The 21,990-nt window shown below is 36.3% G+C and overlaps 3 protein-coding genes across 3 annotated transcripts; 2 read left to right on the forward strand and 1 right to left on the reverse strand.

Moving 5' to 3' along the window:
* Positions 1 to 17: 17 nt before the first annotated feature.
* On the reverse strand, positions 18 to 6,595 carry LOC137729880 (alpha,alpha-trehalose-phosphate synthase [UDP-forming] 1-like). The gene is made up of 17 exons (XM_068468928.1): positions 6,142 to 6,595; positions 5,872 to 5,969; positions 5,356 to 5,744; positions 4,913 to 5,027; positions 4,662 to 4,763; positions 4,161 to 4,311; positions 3,711 to 3,799; positions 3,044 to 3,092; positions 2,587 to 2,687; positions 2,228 to 2,415; positions 1,989 to 2,106; positions 1,710 to 1,886; positions 1,509 to 1,631; positions 1,332 to 1,419; positions 1,095 to 1,225; positions 886 to 984; positions 18 to 740 (listed from the first exon to the last, which is right to left on the reverse strand). Exons 1-17 carry the CDS (start codon positions 6,587 to 6,589, stop codon positions 345 to 347), a joined length of 2,862 nt encoding a protein of 953 aa, XP_068325029.1. The 5' UTR covers positions 6,590 to 6,595; the 3' UTR covers positions 18 to 344.
* Positions 6,596 to 11,400: 4,805 nt separating this feature from the next.
* On the forward strand, positions 11,401 to 12,534 carry LOC137729963 (uncharacterized). The gene is made up of 2 exons (XM_068469015.1): positions 11,401 to 11,926; positions 12,202 to 12,534. Exons 1-2 carry the CDS (start codon positions 11,450 to 11,452, stop codon positions 12,361 to 12,363), a joined length of 639 nt encoding a protein of 212 aa, XP_068325116.1. The 5' UTR covers positions 11,401 to 11,449; the 3' UTR covers positions 12,364 to 12,534.
* A 4,678-nt stretch (positions 12,535 to 17,212) lies between these two features.
* Positions 17,213 to 20,601, forward strand: LOC137730015 (GDSL esterase/lipase At5g45670-like). Its single transcript, XM_068469077.1, has 5 exons — positions 17,213 to 17,548; positions 18,378 to 18,502; positions 18,598 to 18,843; positions 19,346 to 19,601; positions 19,992 to 20,601. Exons 1-5 carry the CDS (start codon positions 17,299 to 17,301, stop codon positions 20,213 to 20,215), a joined length of 1,101 nt encoding a protein of 366 aa, XP_068325178.1. The 5' UTR covers positions 17,213 to 17,298; the 3' UTR covers positions 20,216 to 20,601.
* Positions 20,602 to 21,990: the final 1,389 nt, after the last annotated feature.

The raw sequence follows: 21,990 nt of genomic DNA on the forward strand, positions 1-21,990 counted from the left end.
AAATTTGGATTCATATTATGGGAACCGTATCAATTTATTTTTTCTTCCTTTCGACTTGTTCGAATTTCATGAAGAAAATGACCTGAATACTTTTATATGTGCAATATTTTGTTTTCTTCTAGCTACAGAAACAAATTCCTGCGGATTTCAGAATCCGTCTAGCTGGTCAAGTCGGAAATGGTGTATGTATGGTGTTCGGGGGCGGCGTTCTGGGTGTGTGTGTGGAGAAATTGGTGTGTACTTGTGAAAGAAATGTTCCCAATTCTGTCACAGCAATACCATGCTATCTGCATCCCAATGACTTAAGCAGCATTGAAAATTAGGCTCTATTACAATCAACCTCCTCATGAACCTTCAGCCAGCTCTTTCAAGAGTGTGACAACGTCGTCTGACGATCCAAGGAGATATCGTGCACTTGATCTCTTTCGTCCAACAGCGCATGAGAAGTAATTGTCACCCTTGAGGTCAAGCACGGAAGAACCTTCGTGGAGTGACATTTTATCACGCATTAACGTTGGCCTCCAAGCACTCCCGATTGCATGGATACTAGCTCTCTTTTCTAAGGTTGACAAGGACCGTTGTTTCTTAAGGCGAGCTGCCTTTGAATTACTTTTACTCATTGAAATCCTTGGCAGTGGCGCAGATGACATGCCGGGAGTGGGTGAAGGAGGTCTTGTAGGAACAGTTGGAGGTGCCTCAACAGGAAGCTCTGGTTCAAAAAACGTATAGACATCTTCGTCCTAAACCAATGAATCCATGTGCATGATTTCATATATCCATCACCGCGCTCAAGGTATGCAAAATTGATTCCAAATTACATTTTCGTGATTAAGAAGTTTTATGGAAAAAATGATGATTAGGTCAACTAGTCGAGAAGAAACGCACCTTTGGTAGAAAGTGTCCAATGCAGAGGACATAATCGATCGGTGCTTTCATGCCTTTGTTATGAACTATTTCTCCTAAAATACGATCGATAGCTGCACCCTGCATATACATTGAAACAGCACATAGGAAGAACAAATAGGACAATTTGGTTGTTCCAATAGATGTAAACTACGGAAAGCAGGACTCCCATCTAATTAAAATGCATGTACCTTTGTAACACCAACTGCTCGGACCTCCACAGATCGACCACCTTGGACGACATCAACAGATGCATTTGAGATCGGGCCTGTCCACAGATGCTGCAGCAGATCTCTAGCTTGGAGCCTTCCAAACTCAATATCTGATATCATAGATATAGTGATCGATAAAATTGACAATGGATGAAACAAAAAACGAAGCTCCATGACAGAGTCATTAACCAAAAGAATAAAGACATTCTCGGGTACCTGCATACTTGTAGTTCCATACAAGTGAAGTTTCACGAAGCTCAAAATGTGACCGTGGTGTTCTCTCAGTAAAGTACTCAAAAACATGCTGAAATCATAAACAAATATCAGGAATTCCAGTTTACAAATGAAATTCATCCCGAAGATAGTTAATTGGTATATAGTTACAAAATCAACCTTGACGCTGTCAACCCAATCCATATTCAAATTTTCTGGCATTGTTGTCATCCATTCTCCCATTGTAAGACGTAAGAACATCCCATTTTCTGCTGCCAACCACATGTTGTAATCACCAAAGTTCTGTATAGGAAGCTGTTAGTCCCAAACACAACATGAAAGGGGTCAGAAATAAAGAATCACTGAAGAGAGTAAGAGTACATAGTCCAAGACGCTTCTGTCACTTCCGCTGAGAACAACAATTGTTGTCTTTGAATCATCACAAATCTTTTTCAAGGGTTCCTTGAGATCTGGGTGCAATTTAAGTTCCATTTCTCTGATTTGGCCACCCCTTCTCCCAAGCGTGTCCTTCGGTTCAGTTAAAGTAGCATTGAATCCCTGTAATGAAAATACAATCAAAATGAGCATGGTGAAGAAAATCTAAATAATAAAATCCCCTTACAAATAACGAAAAGGAAAAAAATAGTATGCAGACTCTACCAGTATAAGTAATCGATTGCTGGATTGCAAATAACGATCAACTGCTACTTTGATTGGAAGTATAGGGGGAACTTGTCTCGTCCTTAGTTGAGCTTCGACAATTGTATCATTGAGTTCACTACGTAAATGAAAAATTCACCATTAAGCATTAACTTGAAGAAAAGGGCTAGTCATGATGGTTGCATCCCACTGCATAAATGAAAGCTATACAAAGTACAGCACTGCGAGTCGATCAATACCTTACAAATGTTGCAGCCCACTCTTGAGACGTGTGAGTTGTTACGTGCATGAAGTTATGATGGTGACGCTTTTCTCTTTCATCAGCTGCCATATTCAAAGCATAACCTATGGAAGCTGCGACTTCAGTGATATTCCAAGGATTCACTAATATAGCCCCAGCACCAAGAGACTGTGCTGCACCTGCAAACTAGATATGAACACACTGATTTAGAGCATAAACTAAAACCACTTGAACTTATTCTGCTCCGTTAGCACCTTCCACTTCTTCCTAAATGAGCAACTCCTTGTAGCATTTCGCGTTATTTAGATGAAGCGAAATCATATTCAATTAAAACTGAATCATGGGACCTTAAATTACCTCGCTTAAAATGAGAACTCCTTTCTTGGAAGCTTGACAAGCAACAAACTCATAGCTCACAAGATTCATTCCATCCCTTAAAGATGTAACAAGCGCTACATCTGAAAATAGTAGTCAAGCATAGAGAATATATAAACGTGCAAAGCTCGATTAGACATGGCTTATTATACAAAAAAACAAAATATGCTTGGCTAGCTAGCTATCGGACCAGAGTAATTACGTCCTTAAGTATGTTAAAGTGTATAACGCAGGATGAACTGCACTCTTAGATATGCAATGTTTATCATGGCATCTAGTTTAACAATTTCAGTGTCTCGACCACCTCATATTTGGGTAACAAAAGAGTATCTATTTCTAATGGTTTTATCAGAAGCGGAAATACTTTTAAAAAGTTTATTAAGCATTAAAGACAACAATGATGAATGCTGTGTGAGTGTTACGGCACAAAAAAGAGTACCAGTAACAGCGTATAGTGCACATAATGCGTGAAAGTCAAGAGATCGATCCTGTAAATAAAGAAGAAGATGCTTTAGAAATCTTCACATATGAGTTAACCACTAGATTCACAAAACCGGTAAAAGCAAAAACCTTCAGATTAGAGATACTATCTTAACAAAACAACCGGTAAAAGCAAAAACCTATCTATAATTTTGTAAGGGCAAGGGCTGGTTTCGAGCTTACCCTTTAAGCTACTTACTCTCTAAAATGCCATCTGAATTAATCCCGAGATGCAAGAAATTGCCATTCTATCATAAGCTATTAACGCCTTTAGAAGGAAAGAAAAAGTTCTAAAGCCGCGCCTGTGAGTTGGCTCAAGGTGAGAGACTAGTGCAACTACACGGGTGAGAGACGAGTGCAACTACGTCTTCAACATCCATATTACATGGCAGGGTATCATGCTTTCAACTACTACCTATATAGACACAATAGTTTACGAATATCTAATCTTACATCCGGAATGCCTTCCTAAGACTCAGGAACTGACAAGCCAACTTACACAATTCATAAATTATCCGACACAGCACTCAACAAAATCTCTTGTTCCATTCTGTATCTAGTTATCTACTACTGTGAAAAGAGTCTTTACAGATACAAAACCAGAGGTAAAAAAGATAAATACAAACCAGATGATGTATCGGAACAGCAGTAAGAGTTCCAAACCTCCCATTAATGCGTCCGACAATCTCATGAACCTGACTCGTGAGCTTTTGATCTGTGTGTGAAGCCACATAGCATAAACGGATATCAGATTCTTCAAGGTGATTGTAGCTTTTGAGGAAAAAAAGCAAGGAAAACTAATGAAAAGAGCTTGAAAATTTTGAGTTTTAATGTTAAGGACAAAATAAAGGGTAAAGTGAATAGTACTAGAATTGACTTTTTAGTGTAAAAATATGGTTTTTCGTTAAAGTAAACAATACCGTGGGTTTTTCGTTAAAACTCCCAAAAAAGTAATTAAACTTGGGCTATCAAAGGGAGGACAGGGGGAAAAATGAGGATAAAAACCATAGACTGATGAAGAGAAATGCAATAATTCTACCAACTTAAGGCTGCAGGTATATTGAGAAGGAACCTACACTCAGGAACGTCTGTTCTTGTTGGTACAGCAATTTGCAGCAAGACTACTTTATCACGCCAGTTCAGGTTTTCCTCGAGAAATTTCTCAAACGCCAAAATCTTTTGAGGAATCCCCTTGATCATATCGAGACGATCAACACCCAACATTACCTGTCAGATCGTTGACAGGAAACACTTATGTATTTACAAAATGAAATAAACATGGTAAGTGTAAGCTCATAACTGTAGGCCATGGATTCAGAATCGGAACCGTTGACAAAGAACAAATTATTGTCATGTGTAGAGCCATGAATATACGAAATGATCGCCAAATTTCATCACCAACAAGTAACATCGCATAAGGGGCACACACACGAAGTAGGGTAAACAATAGGTATGGCTCGTGTGCCTTGCAGAAGAGGCTTAATGTAAAAGATATGCTGCCACAGGATGCAGTTCAATTTAAATAAGCAAAATAAATGGTGGTTTAAGTTCTGAAGGAAAATGTAATCATTTCTTACTTTTCTTCCAGCAAATCTTTCTTTCAGTTCTTTCATGTGGTCCTGGACTTGAGGGAGTTCTAGAGCTCGGATAAATCGGTCTGAGTCTATCCCAATTGGAAACTACAATTTCAAGGGGGAATCCAGTTACCACAAGGATGAATTAAGTGAGAAAACTCATATCGATGAAATTTTATATGCTGATAACGGTCTGATTGAAGAGGTTAACCGATAACAATGAGAAAATGAAAATGTGAAGGGCTTATACATACCGCAGCCACGCGAGTCAGCTTTCCTTGATTCTCTACTCCTTCAGGTGTACCCTCTAAACCAAGAATACGAGTGCAAGCACTAACAAAGTGCCTTGCATAATCATATGTATGGAAACTGGAAGTTGAAAAATCCCCCCATCAAAACCCTTGTGGTCTTCAGACACAACATAAGACGATAACTTACAGAAAACATTACACAACAGAATATTGACAACATTTTATTGTGTAATGAGAGCGTAATCTGTTCATAAGCAGGCAAAACAATAGGTTGACTCAAATTTATTCACTACGTAAATTTTTATCTCTCCAACATCAACACCGGAGGAAATCTGAAGAAATTGTTTTGTAGAACAATAAATGTCATATAAGTACCTAATTAATTGTATGAAATATAATGTGGAACAAGCATTTCAAAATAATTTTCTGGGAAATACATGTCTTACCCAACCAAATCAGCAGCAAGAACCGATCTCAATAGTTCTGACCGAGATGGCAGCGTCCTATGTATTTCTGAGGAAGGAAAAGGTGTATGGAGAAACCATCCAACTTTCATTTTGTTGTTATGTTCTTTTAGGCATTTAGGAAGAAACATTAGGTGGTAATCATGGCACCAAACGACATCCCCCTCCTGGTAGTGTTCATGTACAACATCAGCAAACATTTGGTTTGCCTTCTTATACGCATCAAACTGAGATTGGAAACTTCGGGTGGTTGCAAGGCGGTCTTCTTGTGGAAGTCCAAGATAATGGAAAAGAGGCCACAAGATGTTGTTACAGTAGCCATTGTAATATTGATGAACAATTTCTTCGTCAAGAAACACCGGGATGCACCTCTGCAGTAAATAAAGTTTTTCATCTTCGATGCATAATCAAACAGCTTGTGTGTAATACCGTGTGAGTGCGCAGTTCAAAAACGTATTAGCCTAAATTTTGTGAAAATTGCAAGCCAAGATTCTGTACCTTTTCAGCTAAAGCTTTAGTCAATGCTTTTTGTCCAACACTATCTGGTACATTTACACCAGCCCAACCAATCCACCTGGCATCAAACTCCTTTACGCCTTCAAGAAGACAACCCAGATTAACACAGCGTTTGATTATGCCATTATTGAAAGTCAAATGGTCTAAACTCTAAAATCTATAGCCTAACATAAAATTTAGGAGCTAACGCGAAAAACGCCAGTAAAATAAAAGGACAGTCCAAAGGAGTAAGGCAAGATGATTATCATTTACCTAAAAGTGCACTGACTAGTCCTCCGACACTTATCTCAAGCTGCCATGAGTCCTCTCCCTTCCTAACTGCAGAGACAGGTAACCTATTAGCCACCACCAGTAAACGCTGTTTAGGAGGCCGTCCCTCTTTCCATTCACATCCATCAATAAAAATTTTTGTTGCTGAAACTCCTTCCGGAAAATCGTCCTCACTGGATAAACCTAAATTTTCACCCTCGGTGAAAAATGCATCACTCCCTACGAATTCTGCCTGTCTGTTTCCATCTTCATTTGATTGTGAAACGCGGTTTGATCTCCTTAGCTCTCTTTCCCTGAGAAGCCTTTCCAATCTACTTCTTGGTGTGGAAGGATTGCAGTTATAATTATTTCCTGGCATATGCTTGTCCTGCAGAAAAAGCTGCAATTTGCAAATTTCTATGGGTTGTTTGAGTCGTGCATCAGCTCTCATACTACAAAACTTCTAGCAGATTATTCATCCTCAACTACTTCAACACAAATGTGTTAAAAGAAAAGCACTCAAATTGTTACAACATATTTGTTAAGGTATGTCTCACAAACAATTAGTTTTCTTCTGTAATACATATCTTCGAGCACATTTTCGTTATCCAATCACTCATTTTAATTACTGCAATATATGCAAACACCTGCCATGTTTGTCATAAACCAAGAAATAAAAATTCAGCAGCAAATACTGTAGTAATTTAGATAGTGTTAATATATGCAGTGTAAATATATTCATAGTGCAGTAATTCAGAGAATTAAAAGAAATTAACCACTAATATATATTATCCAGAGTTAAAAAAATAAATTGCAGAAGTGAAAGATTCATGATAAATTTTTCTGTACAGTAAATAATTTTTGAAGTAACAAAATAATACCCCAATAAAATATCATTTGAAAAAGGGAAAAAAGGGGAAAAAAACCATGATCAAGTTGATTGTTTTGCATGTCGCGACAAAATTAACACAAACAAAATCAAAATCCCATGAAAAAATACACAACGGCACATATAATAGAAAACAAGAAGCCAAGAATCATGGGAATAACAATTCAGCGAAAGACAAAATGTATTATAAAAAAGTGAGAAGAGAGAAAGCGAATGGAGGAGACTGACCAGATAGCTATGCAGAATGCAGATCTCTGTTGGGATTTGAGAGTGCCAAGAGTGCCCTGCTTTTGCTTTTCAGAGAAGCGATTTTATAAAAACCAGAAGAAGGGATTGGAGAATGGATGTACGTACGTGGGGTGGGTGTGGCAAGTTGGGCAACCGATATTTTGGGGGGTGGCTGTGGTCACACCAAAGGATGCAGAAAAGTCTCAAAACTCAATGAGATTGTGATGAAGATTATCCACAAAGAGGGAGAGTGGAGACATACATTGCTGTTTTGTGTTTTTGTTTTGTTTTGGTTTGGCCATGCAGAAGAGATGATGACACCGAACCAAACATTTGCATCCAATTCAAAAAAAACTTTTGGTTCTTATATTTATATATGCTCAGAAGGAGTTATAGAACATAGGACTTGCAGTGAGCTGTGTTTGTATGTGACCCGGTCCACACCACCAACATTGCACAATTTCTTAGTGAATTGGTGTTTTGTGAATTTACTAAAATTAGAGTCCAAAATACTCCTCCTTTCTTGATTTAATGCAGAAAATAAGGGTTTTTTTTTTCTTTTCATTTTAATCTTTAAGAATAGTTTGAGTCTTTGAGAGACACTAGAAAATAAATAAATAAACAACTTTATTGCGTACCATATATCATTATGGGACCATATGTGTTGGAGTAATTTGGATTTAAACTTTTGATTCTGACCCAAAAAAATTTAATTCCAAATCCAAAAGTTCTCAAATTTGAGCATTTGCAATGTATCTAGAAATTCGAAAAATTCCAAATTTCTAATCCAACTTTATGCAAATTTTTTCAGACTAGATGAGATCTCAAAATTCCAAATAAATTCTAAATTTTTATGCAAAATGGATGTATTTTGTGGTCAATTTTTATATTCTTTCTAATTGGATGTGTTTATAAACTTTATATCATACACATTAAAAATGAGGAGTAGAACATTATTAGTACACAAATATGTGTTTTTAGAACTACGAAATGAGAGTAGAGATTGAATCTAAAACACAATGAATAAATAAAAAAAAAACCATTATCGATCAGCGCAATTCACCATTTTCATAAAAGCACTGCATTCAGTTTAACCACATGTTTTTAAGAGTGAGGATTTCGACATGGATGTGGATTCGTTGTTTGCAAGTGTTTGGTTTCTATCACAACTATATTCTTAAAGAATAATTATATTTCTAGAGCTTTAGAGCTTTAATATGTAGTCATAAGTTCATAAAACGCTTTTTTGGATTGAAACTAATTTAGAAGTGTTAAATGGGTACATTACTCCACTAACCAAGAAAATAATCTGTGGTGAATTTGCTCAAACATACAACTATAGCAAATTCCTCAACAACTACCTCACGGACCAAAACTACAAACGTCACCCATACCAATTTGTCACAAAATGATACCTGTGACAGATATGTATCAGTGACTACAATAGGTTTTATCCAAATAGCGAGGCCACATAAAGTTATCGCGTAGGAGCGAGACCACATAAAGTCCTCATTAGTAAACAAGACCACATAAATCATCACACAAGACGAAAATCACCTCCAACCGTCACTCTAGTGTGGCCACAACACGTGCTAAGTGAGACAACAAAACTAATTATGTTGAGAAGGGACTCATTAGTCAACTCATTCATCAACGATCGACAACCTCATTACTCAAACAAATTTGAGGCACAACGCTACTGTGCCGCTATATAAATGGCACGCCTAAGGTGGGGACTAACAGAGCTAATCGCTAAAGGCAGTGCAAACTTGTTAAGCAACATGCATTATGTTAATTATATTGCTCATTGCAATCAAATTGTCATTTAAACTTTGTGTGGATAGCAATATTCCAAGAAAATAGTTTAGATAGTAATATCCCAATAAAATACGAGAAACTCTAAATAAGAGAAATTATGTGATCCGATACCCGTATCACATGTTTTCTACAGCCGTAGTCACAAAAACCATCCCATACCCCACCTCTTGCTATTGAGATCCACCACTTCCCCCACCTGGTCCCATTCCCCCTCTCATAAATGAATGAGGATTCTTTTTGGATTCTTTTTATAAGAATCTGGAAAATCCTTAAATCATGTTCGTTTATCGTACATCGTGCGGTCATAAATTATTTTAAATATATATTTTTTAAAATAAATATAAATGATATTTGACAAAATTAACTACATAATATACGACACAATTTGAAAATTCCAGAATTCTCGAATTTGGTGAGGATCCTTCCGGTGCATAAATATACCATTCCGACGAATATACCATTCCGACTACCGTACTCAAGAACCTCTTCTAGATAGACTTGGTCATTTGATTGAAACACTTTTCTTTCACTGTTCACGCGGTCCAGGCTGTAGGGGTTATGTCACCGGGCTGTAGGGTAAATGTCATGATAATCACAAGTTCCACGTGTGGCGATGAAAGACACCGATATCTCTTATATTTAGGTCATTATCGTCCGCTTTTCAATCAACACTAGTACAGATGCGTGTGTACGTAGAAAAATCTTAGCCATAAGCTTAGCCTCTAATGGAAAAGATAATATTTTTGTTTCATTATATAGAGCAAGGAAATTTAATTAGAATATTTGTTTCATTACGCAATTTAGATGTATTTGAATTATCTAGACGGTGTGTTACCTTACCCATCAAGTTTGAATCTTCATTGTATGTAATTTAGATTGCATTAGAATATCGTTTATCTCAAAAAAGATATGGTTACTAGCACTTAGTGTTTACAATTTATTCGACATGGTCAAGATTTACATGAAAATATCGGAAAAGTTAGAGAAAAATTTAGAAGTGGGATAAAGTCTAAACTTTACAAGATATCAACGAAGCTCAACAGTTTATGTTGATATTTTCGACATATCAATTGAATATCGACAAATTATCATATAACATCTATTGAAAACAAAAACTCAACCACAGAAAAGAATAAACCAGATCCTTGTGGTGGGGTTTAATCTCATCGAAATCTATATCGCATATCCAATTGGTTGTGCACAAGAGACCAACACTACTAAGAAACAAATTAGAGAGGCTATGAAAGGTATGCAATTTTCGGTTACTTTTCATAAACACCAGTTAGAACATTGTCTACGTGCACTTTGTTGGAAATTTAATATTTTATTATAATATTAAATTTATCAATTAAAAGAAAATTAGAAGTGACGTTTTTTTTTTTTTTTTTTTTGGGAATGATGGCTCTTCAAATAAAGAATTGCAACGTTTGAGACTTTATGGATAGTCACACATTTTCAAAAGAGACATCTTTACTTCTATATATAGGCAAGTCACCTTGTAGTCATGAAATACTTTTTCATTAATCAAATAATCATACTTAAAGTGCACTAAATATTAAAGAGTCTCATCGAGTCCATATGAAAGAGTATTTAGCACAACGCGGTTCATTATAGTCTTGTGATTTGGAGTACTACTGTTACAGGGACGTGGTTTTCGCATCTTGAGAGACAAGTGCTCATCAACTATGGTTTTTTAATCCATGTATGTGCATTTGACATTATTTTTCATTATGCGTATGCAGCAAATTTGGTATTTAGTTGCATAATGAGAACTTTTAGAAGTTACCTTAGACTGAAAAGCAGTAGTTGAAAATAACTTACACGAAATAAGGACATCAGCGTGATAGTGTCTGGAATCAATTATGCATGAAAAAGCTAAAGCATGTGACAAAGCATAAAATGATTGGGACACTCTCATTACAGCGTTCTCGCTTCATGTCAATCTTCGGCTCAAGTTAAAGCGCACTCATCATCAATAATTTAGGACACTCTCACTATAGCGTTCCCGTTTCACGTTAGTCTCCGTCACAAGTTAAAACGCACTCAACACCGGCACTAATTTGAATGGATTGATTACACCGTCTCTGCGTGCAAAGTAGTGTTAAGGCCACACGTTATCGTTAACATTCGCTTGTGAAAATGTAAATCCTGAAATATTATTGGGCATCTAAATAAAGCCCAATAACGAAAAGTTCCCTTGGGCTCATCATCAGCCCACCAGTAGTAGGACCCACCAATTATTCTTCGCTTCCAATTTCTGGAACTAAAAGTGTAGGACCCACCAACCTTTCTTCGCTCCAATTTCCGGAACGATAAGTGTCAAACATTTTCAACCGTCGATCACTCATCAGACACTTTAGAGCTCCAGAAAACCCTATGGCGAAAACGACGCCGTCGCACCCAACCCTTCTCTTCCTCACCGTTCTCCTCCTGACCACAGCACAGCCCTCCCAATCCTTCTCCTACTATCAGTACCGAACCCTCTTCTCCCTCGCCCACTCGCTCATGACGCGCGTGGCCAACCTCCGCGCATCACGCGGCGACATTTCGGGATCGGAGCGGGCCAGGGCCGTCGCGTCGAAGCTGGAGCGGGGTCTCGAGATGGGCGTGTGGGGGTTCATGCGGTCCGCCGGCTGGGACTACCTCTGGAACTACGCGTGGAGGGACCTCCCCAATACGGAGGTGGTATACGGCGCCGTTTCGGACGCGAACGAGTTGCTGAGGTGGCTGGGTGACCTGACTCAGAGGAAATCGGACTCCGATAGAGCCGCTTGGGTCGCTCAGAATTACCAAAGTATCCTCAGGGTTTCCAATTCGCTGCTCCGTCGGCTCCTCAATGTGTTCTATCATTCGGTACGCACCGTATCACTTCTTACCTAAATATCAAGTACGTTTATGTTTTTAGGTCAAATATAATAAAAAACATTCTGATGGTTAACTTTTATTTTTTTTCGGAAGCATTTTCAAACAAACCCTTTAAACATCTGGTGAATCATTTTTGTAAAATATTTTATTGCGACGTGTTACTTAATCCGTAGCATCCATGAACAACGGTTTTTACGCGAGCGTTATCGAATATATACACGTGTTATAAAATGTGTGACACTACGGTTGGGGTTTTGTGGCAGGGAGCGTTGAGAGACTTGGTGAAGACGGTGCAGAGAGAGGTGGTGGAGGGCGAGCTATTAAGGGATTGTCTTGAATTGGGCTCCGATGATTTGCAAGGTGTTGTTCAAATCCTCAAGGATTTGGGATTGAAATACGGTTCCACCAACCATCAAGAACTATGACATTTTATGGCTTGTAATTTTATTTTCTTTCATCATACATTACAAAAATTTGTCACGTTTGTTTTTTATGCCCTTTGGTTATGGGGCCTCAACTTAGAGGACAATGGACTCCTTTATTTATTGCTTCTCCAATGTAGTGTCAATTTGCCATAAACTTTGGATATTGTTTTTGTTGTTGGATCTGCTTTTGTAAGAGAAATTTTTCGGTTTACTTGAAACACGAACATTTTGTAAATGAAGAAATACTTAAATATAAAAACTTCTATGCACTTATATTATAAATACAAGCTCGCGTTTTGAACACAAAGAAAAATCTCTCATTTTGTAGGAATAACTTTAACTCACAAATGCTTCAGTTAGAAGTATAATTTTTTCTTTGTCACATTGGGCATGCATGATATGTATGATTAGATTGTAATAGAACAAGACTTTCTAATTTTAAGACATATCGGAAGTGGAAGTGAATATTTTTCATTTGGTGGGGATGAAAAGAAGGTAAGACATAAAGAAAACTCATTATTTCCATTCCTTCCATTTTATAAAGAATTATAATGGATAAGTTTTTACCGTAAATAATTCATCTTCTACCCTCGTGTTGGACATAATTTTTTTCATTTATCCCCTCATTATACCTTCAAATTAAAGAGTTATATATCCCAATTTAATTTTTTTCACCAAGATAGGGTGTGACGACTTTTTCAAACTGTTTACACCTCCCAATTTTTTGAATTAAAAATGTAGAAGTCCAAATGCTTTTATGGCTGGTTCTACCAAACACTAAAATAGCGTCGATCTAAAAGCGCATATGAAAAAGTCCTTGACATATTTGAGAGTTCTTATTAAAAAAAAAAATTAATGAAAAAGATTTGAAAATTTTGAGTTTTAACCATAAAGATAAAATAAAAGGTAAAGTGAATAGTACTATAATTGACTTTTTAATGTAAAAATGTGATTTTTCGTTAAAGTAAACAATACTAGAACCTTTTCGTTAAAGTTCCCTACTATAAAAAATGCTCTTCTACTAAAAGTGTTCTTGCTAGAACTCAATCATGGCCTAGCACTAGACCCGGCAATCAAGTCGTGTTTGTTATGTTTTTGTTGTTTTCGTGTCATAATTAATATATTAACGGATCGTATCGTGTAAAATTCGTTATCTCAAAGGGTTCTTAAGAGGAGACTCAATAACGACCCCAATTGTTAACGGGTCGTGTGGTTTTGCATCATGTTAATGGGTTACGCAAGAAATTGTCGTGTCTTATATCTAGACCTTGCAAATGGTTCGTGTTCGTGTTGTTTACATGTTATACCCGTTATTTTAACAATCACATTTATGATACGTTAACGTGTTTTTAACAAGTGACTTGATAATAACATGACTCGTTAACATATTTATCTGAAACATGTTATTTTCACACATCATATAAATGAATCGTGCAAAAAATTATCAGTCTTACCTACCATGCATACCCAAACATATGAATTATTATGTTGTGGACTCAGCTTCTCCAAATCCATTTTCTCTATTGCAAATAAAGATGGAACAAAGCTTAGATTTTGTTTAATCAGATATACAGTGATTTCCATAAATAAGTGGCACGTGGTGGGTGACGAAATAATTGAAGCAGATATTTAATAGGTGATGTGACATGGCTAAGTAGTAAATAGTAGTACTAGTACAGTATCTCAACTACGTGTTTAAATTGTGTCACTCCTTGCGACCAAAAACACTTAACTGTTATCACATGCTTATAAATTCCATCTTTCCTTCATCTTATCCTTTTTCAAAGTTTATAAACTTGGTCCCAAAATTCCATTTGATTATATTAAAGAAATAATCACGGGTCTTGGTTCTGCTGATCCAACTCATGCTCTTCAAATCTTGTTTGTGCAGAGCGTGCATGTAATGGAACCATTTCTTTCATGTGTATCAAGTTATAGACATTTATTCCCTCACACTCACAAACTCACAAGCAAATTTTTTAAGCTCTCGCGTTTTCGAGGGAATTAGAAGATGATTAGCTATGAAGAAAATTTATTTTTTAGAATCCTACCATTTGCAGTTATTAAGTTTTATTTCTGAGTAATCAATCTTATATTCTTTGGGTGGTCGTAATTTTATAATATCTTCCTTCAAGTTCAACTTACTTTTAATTTTAGTAGGTTATCCATTTCAATTTAATTATAGGTACAAAGCGAGCCTAAAAGAGAAGTAGATGTGGTTATGTTAGGTAGTTGAAGCAATGGTGTACGCTTTTTACACTTATGTTAGAGTTTCTTTTTATAGATTAGAGTAATTTAGCATATCAGTTTGGAAAACATATAAGGAGAAAAATGTTTGAACTAGTGACTTATTGTCTCTAGGGATAACAATTTGATTAGCTAAACATGTTTTTCGTGGATTATTCATTGTGTCAGATTTGGATATGAACATTTAGATTTAAGGATAAATATGAAAAACCTCATAGAGTATCAACATACTCTCAATTTGTCACGATAAATAGTGCTATCTAGGAGCATTTCCGTATAAATACAAGCAGTGTTTAGCTTTTGCAATGGCAAAAGCTATACAAGCCTTTTAAACTTTCAAATTCCACAGCAGGAAACCAGCCAAATGACCTCTCCGATAAAGAGTGTGAGAGAGATGGCGAAGAAGATAACACAATATAAATGATTTTGCCCTGTATTAATGTAATGTTTGACTTCTTCGGCTCAAGGACCACCGTGGATCAAGAGGATTGATGAGATGAGAAAGATCGATTTCCATGGAGGTGCCGCTTTCCTTTCACTTCTTAGTCAACTTAAAAAGGGTTAACCCTACCCTGTCAAATTGACTAGTATAACTTGTCAAGTTTTTTAAAGTACAAATACTAAAGACAAACACCTAAAAACAACTAATAAGACGATGCACCAGATCAATCATATAATGATGCATTAGACTAATTAAATGGTTTATATGAAACATTTGAAGTGATGCTACGCCATTTTATGGACTGAATGTACTACTAAATGGAACAAATGTGTCATTCAATAGACCCTAATCATTGTATTTTCAAGTGTATGTATGTGTTTTAGTCAAACCCTTTTTCGCTAATGTTTAGCTTCTCTAACACATTTCTTTGGGGTTTATTTTTGCTTCTTTTGTAGTTAGGTGCTCACTGTTTTGGCCAAAGAAAGTTAGGTTATTTACTGCTGGCCATGTTTTGGGTAGCTGGGTTTGCTTCTTTTGTTCTTGGCTTTCACTATACAGTGCAATTTTTGTCTTCCCCTTCCACATGAAAGAGAGACCAACGACGTATATAAGTCGATGAAAACTTTAGAAAAGACATATTTTCTTACCAAATTGTGTATCCAGTCTTCTTGTCAATCATGCGAGGGAGATGGTTGTAAGGGCGTTTATCCTTACAGGGCATGCAATGCAGCAATGCAATTGCAATGAAACTAACTTGGCCCAAAACATTAAAGATTGCCACCCTAGCTCCCACATTAAATTGCATGTGGATAGGTTAGGTATAAATTTTTGTAGAACATGCTCGAGACCGATATCATTATTAGACGAACAATGCTAAAGAGATCATATATTATACTCAATTAGTATATTGTTTTATGTGATAAATGATACATACAACTAACATTCAATGAGATAAATTTTATTAACTGACGGAACATTTGCCACATTATGATACACCAATATAGTACAAAAATATAGTATCCGTAGCATTTTTCTTGCTACACAGATTCTTCACACACCAATAATGTCTTGATTCTTGAATCTCAGCTTCATCAGTTCTGCAATGCACTAAATAGCGAGGAGCCAAAGTAAACGTAAAATGGACAGAGAGACTGCATGAGAGGATCACAGAGCTCTAGAGAGAAGAGTTGACTTTGCAATAGTTTTGCAGATCACCAAACACGAGCATGTTTACCAGGTCCAAAACTAGTGTAGCATAGACATGTACATGTAGTATTACACACATGATAGGGAATGAATAATGTGATCATCTATCCCTTCCGAATCAGTCTAATTTTTACTAAAGTATTAGATTATAGGATTGTGATATAGAACTCAGATGCGTTTTAATTATGTGTTTGAACACGTATATAATAATCAAAATAGTTCCAATACGTATAAAGGCGGATATGCATATAAGCCTGAAGTAGATGTGACCCCCCACATTCCAAAAACTCATTTGAAGTCTGCACAAACTTACAAAGGCGGATATGTATAATTCTTCATACATATTTAAGCTATACGCTCCTCTGTGATACCAAGTCTAGCTCCGCCACTGAACACCCATGTAAATAAAAAAGATTTAGAACAATTCCAACTCATTCCAAGTAACTAAACATGTTGTCAAAACACTTGGGTCAAACTTCATCTATGACAAAAATAGATCTGCGCAAATCTAGAGCCAATGGTGTCTCACTTAGCTAGGGTCGTCGTAGGAGCTGCACAAATTTAGTGCATGGAAATTAAAGAGCAAATATATATGTTATTCACTTATTCATGAGGTTACCATTATGCAATGCTGATTAGTTACAGATTGAATTAATACAGTGATTAATGTAAGTGTGTCGTTGAATTTTAATTAGAAATACTGACAAAGGCCAAGATGTACATTGGATACGCAACACTTATTGATGAGAGGTATTGGGATGCAAAAAATTAAGAGAAATTCAGAGAGAAAAATATAGAGAGAGGTGTCAGAGCTGGGCTTTGCCATACAGTCTCTCACATTATATCCGGGTGTAGTTAATGCCTCGAACCAACTTTCTCAACTGTAAAAGCTATGCATTGCATGCTATTGCTTCCTTGCTATTATATATCCTCATCATCTTCATTCTTCAGGGGTTCTCTCTCACCTTTCTAGCCATTCGGTCCTTCTCATTCTTCCTCCTCTATATTTTAGTTTTTATTGCTAAATTGGGGTCGATATTATGATGGCGGGAACGGCGAGGAGAATGTGGTTGGTTTCCGTGGTGGTTTTGGCCGTGAGCCTGTGGTGGAGTGGCGCTAGGGCTGAACCGCAAGTGCCTTGCTACTTCATTTTTGGCGACTCTTTGGTTGACAATGGTAATAACAACCAGCTTCAGTCCTTGGCCAGAGCTGACTACTTGCCTTATGGGGTCGACTTTGGTGGACCAACCGGAAGATTTTCCAACGGAAAAACCACCGTTGATGTTGTTGGTGAGCTTCTCTCTCTCCCTCCCTCCAGCTCTCTCGTTCTCATTTTCCACTTACATTTGCCATGCATGCTTGCCCTTTTCTTTGTTTTATAAAATCCTCATGAGAGGTTCTTTCTTGCAATAATATTCATTAATGTGATGTAGTGCTAGTTGATCCATCCAAATAAGTAAAATAATATGACGTCGTAATGTTGGTTCGGCAATGTTTTAGTTTCGGCCACAAGATTGCACACTGTCTTCTTGTACTTTCTCTCTGCATAAATGAATATAGTACTTTTTCTCTAAACAAAATTTTAAAACTGAAATAGTGGAATTTCAAATCCTATTTTCTGTGTTTTTGACATGCATAATGTTCTGCTAATTAGCTGATTATGATCACTTAATTTCTGCATAAATCTCATGCCAATTATTTGTGAAAACCTGCAGTTGGTGATAAATTTTTTAGACCAAGAATTCTCTATGTTTGTCTTGGATTTTGTGTACATGCAGCCTTCTATTAGTTTTTTGAAAATAAAAATAGCAACAAAGTTTTACCAAAAAATAAAAAATAAAAATAGCAACAAAGAATAGTAGCTCTCAACCAGTCTGTTTTCATCATTTATGACATTGAAGGGAGAATTTATTTCTCTGACGCTTTCACATGTTGCTTTCTAAAAATTCAGAAATCCCATATATTTAGTTACATGATCATATAATTCAAGTGGGGGAAATAACCGAATGTGTGAAAAGTAAAAACCATGGATGTTACATGGGAGACACAAACCACTTACCAAAACAGTGAAATCCACCATAACTGGAGTTACTGATGACTTCAAATTATCTGCATGCAGCTGAGCTTCTGGGTTTTGATGATTTCATCCCTCCCTATGCAACTGCTAGAGGCCAAGATGTACTCAAAGGAGTTAACTTTGCATCTGCAGCTGCTGGAATTAGAGAGGAAACTGGACGCCAATTGGTGATTAAAATTTTCCATGACACATATTTTCATTATAACATTATTCTAATTAATGTGTTTTAATTATATTCAATCATGTTTTATTACTGTTGTAGGGTGATCGGATTACATTTAGTGGTCAGGTAAAGAATTACCAAAACACAGTGTCTCAAGTGGTCAACTTACTAGGTGATGAGGACCAAGCTGCAAATTATCTGAGCAAATGCATATACTCAGTTGGATTAGGCAGCAACGATTACCTTAACAACTATTTCATGCCCCAGTTTTACTCCACCGGCAACCAATTTACCCCGGAGGAATATGCTGATTCGCTCATTCACGATTACGGTCAACAGCTGACGGTTAGTCTTTTTCCCCTTCCTGCATTTTTTGTGCATTTAGGTTCATCAAGACCAATATTGTTTTATGGTTATGAAATTATATTGTTAATACAGAAGCTGCAGCATTATTCCATCAAACAATCGAATATATTATGTTGTTTGACAATTTGATAAAGAACATTTCTCATAAGATCGTAACACTCCCTTAGATAGATCTCAGGGTAGCTTGAAGTTATCTCATATAAACTATGATAACAGCAAGCGTAAATATGACACAAAATGAGAATGCACCTTAAGTTATGGCCATGTGTTACTTGTTATATATATATATATAATATGTATAGATTTTGGTAATTTGCATATAACATAAATATAATATATGTATATGTATATGTACATATGTATATGTACATACATACATATATATATGTGAGTGTAACTATATTATGAAATTTAATCAGGTGGTTTCCTTTAAAACCATTAGATTGTAATTATTTAATGTTGATTGATGTGTGCTGTATAGATTTTGTACAATTATGGAGCAAGGAAGGTTGTGTTGTTTGGAATTGGTCAAATAGGTTGCAGTCCAAATGAATTGGCACAAAATAGCCCAGATGGTTCTTCATGCGTACAAAAAATAAACTCTGCAAACCAAATTTTCAATAGCAAGCTCAAGGCACTTGCCAATGAATTCAACACTAATCTAGCAGATGCAAGATTTATCTTCGTAGACTCTTATGGCATTTTCCAGGACATAATAAGCAACCCTGCACAATATGGTAATTACAAAGGGAAATTTTCAAAAACCATATGTTATTCATCTTGAAAATACAACCCTTTTTTTTTTTTTTCTGTTGCGACATAACCCGATTTTCTTCTGTTTGTTGATTCGGTTAAGATTAATGAATAAGCAATCACGCAATCACCAATTGCCTGATGAAGTAGTAAAAATGAAAATTCCCTCTCTTGGTCACGTGATTGCTTTTCAGTTAATTTTAACATAATCGACTAGTAAAGAGCAAAATCAAGGTAAAAATGTCGAAACATTTCTTTTGTATTTTCAAGATAATTTTTTAGAGTGGTTCATGAAGTCTGCCCTAATTATGGATTAAAACTCACTAGGATTTTTTTCTTTCTTTTTTGTGTGTTTCTGGTGTGTTTTATTTCAGGATTTAGAGTTACAAACGCAGGGTGCTGTGGGGTAGGGAGGAACAATGGCCAAATTACATGTCTTCCTTTCCAAACTCCATGCCAAAATAGGGATGAGTATCTATTTTGGGATGCATTTCATCCAACTGAAGCTGGCAATGCTGTTGTAGCAAGGAGAGCATACAGCGCCGTTCAGGCCTCGGACGCTTACCCTGTCGATATACGCCGGCTTGCCCTTCTTTAATCATCGTCGTCGTCGTCATCATCCACATAATCATTGATTTATGGCTGCAGTGGCATATAATCATGCTTGCATGATTGCATCGTATCATAAAAAAACTAGCACCTATATAATACGTCGTGCTTTCTTGTACGTCATGGTTTTCTTTGTTGCAGTTAATCATGTTTGGTTTTTAGAATTTTGAAATGTTCATCAAACTTTGATCTTCTTCTTGTGGACTACTGAAGGGATTAAATTAATACGAAATTGAGTTTGTTTGGTTTACTTCAGAGAAAAAGAGAAGCTCCATGAGTGGTCTCGCCGACCCCGTCTCAATTTCAATTATTTTCCCCAGTGCCCGACATTCATTGTCAACTTTACAGACAGGTTAAATAGGTGAATAGCATTATATATCCCCACATTTGGTGTCATCACATATGTCGGCTGCATAAGTGCAATTATTACTAATGTGACATGTCAATGACTCGATATTGTTGGCTTGTGATCTTCATTTTGCTTCTTTTTTTTCTTCAAACTAAATTTCTAAAATTCTATCAAATAACCTTGTTAAATGTTTGCTTTACAAATTTTGTTGGCTTGTGATCTTCATTTTGCTTAAAAAATTCTCCACAGTTCTCTCAAATAAACTTTTTATAAATAAGCCTAAGCAAATTTTTTTTAACATATACGATATTATCTACACTAAAAGATACAAAAGTGGACTGAATCTCATAATGAACTAGCCATAATAATTTGGTTAGAAACACTTTTGATGATAATCAAATTTAAGACTTTTTCATAAACCGTAACACTAAGTGGTCAACAACATCTTTTTTCATAGAGTAAAAACTCTTGATAAAGAAGCCATTATTATGAATGTACTTTCCTTGTCCCCAAAAAAAAAAAAATCTTTTCTTTGTCCGGTTTCCATTTGCACACCACTCTTATCAGAATTCACTCATGTTTTCATTTACACCACAACTTTTAATTTAAATTTTCTTTCTATAAATATCCACCAACATTATGCCCTCATCATGCTTCCTCTAATGTGTGTATATATCTTGAAAGGAAAACGACAACTTTATATAACTAACCCAACGAGAGTACAAATCTTGGTTGAGACTCTCCCTAATAACATTTGGGGGTTCCTCAAATCAAACTACTAAATCATGACTATATTTTTTTCTGAGAAATCTTCTATTCAACCATATTTGTGTTTCACCAGTTGAAATATTATAAGGCTAATGTTGTAAATTATAATAGCTTTTGAATACAAAAATTGAATAAAACCCCATGTTTTTCGACAACTAATCCCTTTTCCTATTTTTTTTTCCAATGTTTTCGTTAATAACTGCGCATGCCTCACATGCATAACATTTACGAAATTGCTAATATAATTTATAACAATATCCAACATAAGAAAAAACAAAAAATGCATCTAGAATGTTCCATAGGAACAGAATAATACTAGCAATACAAAAGGATGAAGCATTGCAGGTTAAACCCAACCTAAAGGAACAGTCGATGGTAGTTTGTGGTCCAGTGGGAGTGTGAGGACAACAATATATGGCTAGGGTTTTGGAGCGTGAGGCCAATACAGAAACATGTGGCAATGTCATCAGTCGACTCTTCCCCCTTTCTCCTCTCGTCCCACACAGAAAGAAAGAGCACAGAGCCCCAACCCGACCTGTAGGTCCGCTAAAGTAAAGTGAGGAGTTGAGCCCGAACTGCAAATAAAATTAAGAAGCATATATAGGAACCCAAAAGGCCCAAAACGCCAGCCAGAGTTGTAAGCTTAT

Source organism: Pyrus communis, chromosome 3, assembly GCF_963583255.1.
Source record: "Pyrus communis chromosome 3, drPyrComm1.1, whole genome shotgun sequence".
NCBI classification, from domain to species: Eukaryota; Viridiplantae; Streptophyta; class Magnoliopsida; order Rosales; family Rosaceae; genus Pyrus; species Pyrus communis.

Excerpts from the sequence above, each read along its gene's own strand:
- LOC137729880 (XM_068468928.1), bottom strand. The coding sequence starts at position 6,589 with ATGAGAGCTGATGCACGACTCAAACAACCCATAGAAATTTGCAAATTG. Across the intron at positions 3,800-4,160 it reads AAGAACAGACGTTCCTGAGT|ATCAAAAGCTCACGAGTCAG; the intron begins GTAGGTTCCTTC and ends CTTCACACACAG. Across the intron at positions 985-1,094 it reads GAGCAGTTGGTGTTACAAAG|GGTGCAGCTATCGATCGTAT; the intron begins GTACATGCATTT and ends ATGTATATGCAG.
- LOC137729963 (XM_068469015.1), top strand. The coding sequence starts at position 11,450 with ATGGCGAAAACGACGCCGTCGCACCCAACCCTTCTCTTCCTCACCGTT. Across the intron at positions 11,927-12,201 it reads TCAATGTGTTCTATCATTCG|GGAGCGTTGAGAGACTTGGT; the intron begins GTACGCACCGTA and ends GTTTTGTGGCAG.
- LOC137730015 (XM_068469077.1), top strand. The coding sequence starts at position 17,299 with ATGATGGCGGGAACGGCGAGGAGAATGTGGTTGGTTTCCGTGGTGGTT. Across the intron at positions 18,844-19,345 it reads ATTACGGTCAACAGCTGACG|ATTTTGTACAATTATGGAGC; the intron begins GTTAGTCTTTTT and ends TGTGCTGTATAG. Across the intron at positions 19,602-19,991 it reads AAGCAACCCTGCACAATATG|GATTTAGAGTTACAAACGCA; the intron begins GTAATTACAAAG and ends GTTTTATTTCAG.